At 44.6% G+C, this 4,344-nt stretch overlaps 1 protein-coding gene across 1 annotated transcript; it reads left to right on the top strand.

Moving 5' to 3' along the window:
• The first annotated feature begins 2,149 nt into the window (after positions 1-2,149).
• LOC120107706 (subtilisin-like protease) lies at positions 2,150-3,854 on the top strand. The gene has a single exon (XM_039121114.1). It carries the CDS (start codon positions 2,193-2,195, stop codon positions 3,804-3,806), a length of 1,614 nt encoding a protein of 537 aa, XP_038977042.1. The 5' UTR covers positions 2,150-2,192; the 3' UTR covers positions 3,807-3,854.
• The last annotated feature ends 490 nt before the right edge of the window (positions 3,855-4,344 follow it).

Genomic DNA, 4,344 nt, shown 5'->3' with positions numbered 1-4,344 from the left:
AGGACGTAACCAAGATAGTGTCGAAGTTCTTTTGACAAAAATTGCTTTCTTGAAGATGAAGTATCCTTAGAAATAGCCAGCACCATGATAGTGATATTATAGAACTCGAAAACTTGTTTCCCTTCTGACTCAAATATTTTTCAAATCTTTTTATGATTCCTACGTTACATACAATGACTGTTTTGAGCGGCTCGTTTTCAAATCACATATAGCTTTGACCTGTTCTGATTTCTTAATCAGGTGACTAAGTCTGGAAGCCTGTGGTGAAGTGTCTTTGACCACCATTATATCTGAACTCTGAAACCCAATAACTGATAAAGTCACGGAACAGTTACTAAACAAATGTTGAAAGATAAGTTCGTTTACTGCAAAATTTTTAACTTTCACTTTTTTGGTTGGACAATTTAGTGTTCTACAATGAACTTAGTTATGCACTTTCAGACAATAGATGTTTTTGTACTTCCCAAGATTCTGCACTTAAGAGTGGCACACAAAGTAGAATGGATTATAGGACATTGTCAAAACACAAAATATTAGTTAGTAATTGTTTGACCATCCTCTGCCAAATTCTTGAGCAAACCTTCAGTCTTCATAAAGCTAAGGATTATAGCCTCCGCAAAGTCTAACAATGTGAAAGAGATTGGTTCTTATCGGGCTCCTAAATATTTAAATATTATGATTAAATTTGAAGGAGCTTGAAGTAATCATGGTTTTGAGGAAGCTCATTCACAAACAGGAAAGTGGGATAATTTTTGTTCTACAAACAAGTTGGATCTGCATTTCTTCCAACACGACAGGATCCATATGCTGCATACAATATGATAAAAAATCAAAAGAAACAATTTATCTGGTTATTCTAATAAGGTGTTACACAAAAATTGATCCATCATGTCAACTATTTCAACTACATCTACTGGTCTTTTGGATTTGGGCACCATGCGTGGACCTATAGAACCATAAATAAGTTTCCTCCAACTATTTGGGATGGCTTTACATGCTATTACTTTCCTGTCATCTACTTCCTTATTACAAAAGTACTTCCAATTTTTCAGTAAAGGCAGTATTCTTCTTTGAGAGTTTGACATGTCACGAAGTTATAAACCCACATTCTCAATTTCTTGCAAATCTCCGCATCAATTACAAATATGAATAGTAAACACCTTCGGCTACAGGTCATTTCGCTATGGCCTTATTATGGTCGGCCAAGTAAGGAAAGATAAGTATAGGACGAGCAGGAAAAGTAGACAGGGAATTGAAAAGCACGACTTCCAAGAGGCTTAAGCAGTATATGCAAAATGAAAATTATTAATTGCAAAGATCCCATTCCTATCTTTATAATTAGCATTCTCAACATTATATGTAGCTGAAATAGCTGCAACATGTACTTTATATTTCTATTCTAATCAATAAGTTGATTCTCCTTCCATGATTAAACTCAATTCTTGACTAAAATTATTGTATCTTTGATCATAACAAGCAATCTATAATATAAAAACATCCTAGCATAGGCTAACAAATTTTGCTCTGGTATTTCTCCATTTCTTCAAATGTGTATTTTTTGACATTTGGACTGAAATTCGAATGATTCGAATGATTTTTTTTTTGTTGAGTTTGTTTTACGTTGAAACTACAATATGACAATTGAAACATATGTATTATACATAAAATTTCATTTGGACTGAAATTGAATGGTTGCCAGGAAAGTGCTTGACTCAGAAGCTTCTGAAAAAGAAGCCAAAGAAGGGCTCAAAGAATTTTGTATACAGGTTTAACATTTGTTTCTACGAATTTGTTAAAAAAAAAAATGCTATTGCCGACGCTTAAAAGCGTCGGCAATAACTCTCCCGGCACAGGTATACCAAAGCACAAAAACATCGGTAATACAAGAACTACCGACGCTTAAAAGCGTCGGTAATAGACCGACGCATAAAAGCGTCGGAAAAATTGCCTTTGCCGACGCGTTTAAAAGCGTCGGGTTATCTGCCGACGCTGACGAAACGCGTCGGAACGAAAATCCTCCACGCCCACCTGCCCGACGATTTCGTCACGCTTTTGGACGCGTGGGGAGGAAAATTTCCGACGCGTATAAGCGTCGGTAAAAGCTCTGCAAAGCGCCGGGAAAATTACTTCTTTTGTAGTGACCATTCGACGATTATGGCCATGGAACCCATGCCGCCGGCACGGCTGCTGGCATGTTCGTCGGAAATGCCAATGCACTTGGCCAGGCCACGGGCACCGCTGCCGGAATGGCTCCCTACGCTCACCTGGCCGTCTACAAGGTGTGCACCGAGCTTGGATGCTTCACCTCTGATATGCTCGCTGGTCTGGACAACGCCATCAAGGATGGCGTCGATGTGCTCTCGCTCTCCCTCGGCGGATACTCGCTCCCTTTCTTCGACGACGGCATCGCCATTGGCGCGTTCAGAGCGGTCGAGAAGGGCATCTTTGTAAGCTGCGCGGCGGGCAACGAAGGCCCGTTCAATGCCACGGTATCGAACGAGGCTCCATGGATGCTGACGGTCGGCGCGAGCACCATTGACAGGGAAATTCGTGCGACTGTCAAGCTTGGCAATGGCGTCGAGCTCATCGGACAGTCCGCCTACCAACCAAGCGACTTCCTCCCCGCCGATCTGCCTCTGGTGTATCCCGGCCTCCATGGAGGTTCCCGCGCGGCAGTCTGCAAGAGTGGCTCCCTCAAAGACATCGACGTCAAAGGAAAGGTGGTGGTGTGCGACGCCGACGCCGACGTCGGCCGGGTGAATCAGGGCCGGACCGTCAAGAGCGCCGGCGGGGCCGCCATGATACTAGCTAACAAAGAAGCCAGTGGATTCACCACCATGTCTGATACCCACGTACTTCCAGCAGCTCATGTAAGCTACTCCGAAGGACTCAAGATGAAATCATACATCAGTTCAGCTTCGGCTCCGACTGCCTCGATCGCCTTCCATGGTACGTTAATCGGAACGTTTCCGGCTCCGGCGGTCGCTTCCCTCTCAGCCAGAGGACCCAGCCGGGCCGACCCCAACATCCTGAAGCCGGACATCGTCGGTCCGGGGGTGAACATTTTGGCCGCATGGCCTTTCCTGGTCGGGCCATCCGGCAACGGGGCTGCCGCGTTTAACATAATCTCCGGCACCTCCATGGCCACACCACACCTCAGTGGAATAGCAGCGCTGCTAAAGAGCACCCACCCGGGGTGGTCGCCGGCCGCCATCAAGTTGGCGATCATGACAACTGCCGACTTGACTGCAAATGACAGCGAGCCGATCCGCGACCAGAACATGGATGTCGCCGACTTCTACGCTGTAGGATCCGGCCATGTCAATCCTTCAAGAGCCGCCAATCCCGGCCTCATCTACGACATCGATGCCGGCGATTATATCGCGTATCTCTGCGGGCTGCGGTACACCGATGAACAAGTGAGCGCCGTCGTCAGCCGCGCGATCAAATGCTCCAGCATCGAGAGCGTTTCCGGTGCCGAGCTGAACTACCCTTCGTTCACGGTGTTCCTGAATGCGGAAAACAACTATAAGCTGACGGTCACACGGACGGTGACCAATGTTGGTGCGCCCAGGTCCACATACGGGGTCCGGGTTAAGTCTCCAACGGGGGTTTCGGTGGCCGTGGAACCCAAAAGGCTCTCCTTCTCAAAGGCTAATGAGACAGCACGGTACTCGGTTACCTTTTCCAGCAGCAGCGGAAGCAGAAGCAGCATTAGCGATGGAGCTGAAAAAGGGTTATTGACATGGGTTTCATCTGATAAAATTACAAGAGTTGACAGTCCAATCATGGTGTCCATCGTGTGAAAGGCTAAAAGATTAATGCTTGGGGGTTGGTAACTTTCTATAATTCTATCTAGGGGTTTGGTAACAACGGTTTATTTATTATTGCGCCTGCTGGCAGAGTTGGAAAGTAAAGGATTAATGCTATTGATCCAAAAAATGAGTTGTGATTTCTTTGGTCCTGTGCCGTGAAATCGTTTATTATCTGCTCCGTGAAATCGTTTCTTGACGTGAAAGTCATAACTGTACGCTGTACTGCCCATCATGTGATTTTCGCAGAAAAAAATTTGATTCTTTATTACGAGCATTTCTCATGATATTCTACTGTTCTTCGCAAAGAAGAATATCTTTGAAAAATAATTCTTTTGCTGTTTTTTCACATACTTCTCCTTAACGTTCCATCCGTCTCTTAAGTCCAGCCATCACTGCCATCAAACTACTATAATACATACTCTGTTGAGCGAGGAAAATATGTATCATATTAAATTTTTGATTAATTAATAAAGTTCTAACTGCCAGTATGAGATGTTGGGAAGCGGATATGGACCTCTAGGTTTGTAGA

This window comes from Phoenix dactylifera, unplaced genomic scaffold (assembly GCF_009389715.1).
Source record: "Phoenix dactylifera cultivar Barhee BC4 unplaced genomic scaffold, palm_55x_up_171113_PBpolish2nd_filt_p 000977F, whole genome shotgun sequence".
Classification (NCBI taxonomy): domain Eukaryota; kingdom Viridiplantae; phylum Streptophyta; class Magnoliopsida; order Arecales; family Arecaceae; genus Phoenix; species Phoenix dactylifera.
The sequence above is the reverse complement of the archived record's forward strand: the minus strand, read 5'-3'. Positions and strand labels throughout refer to the sequence as shown.

Coding starts and splice junctions, on each gene's coding strand:
- LOC120107706 (XM_039121114.1), top strand. CDS start 2,193: ATGTTCGTCGGAAATGCCAATGCACTTGGCCAGGCCACGGGCACCGCT.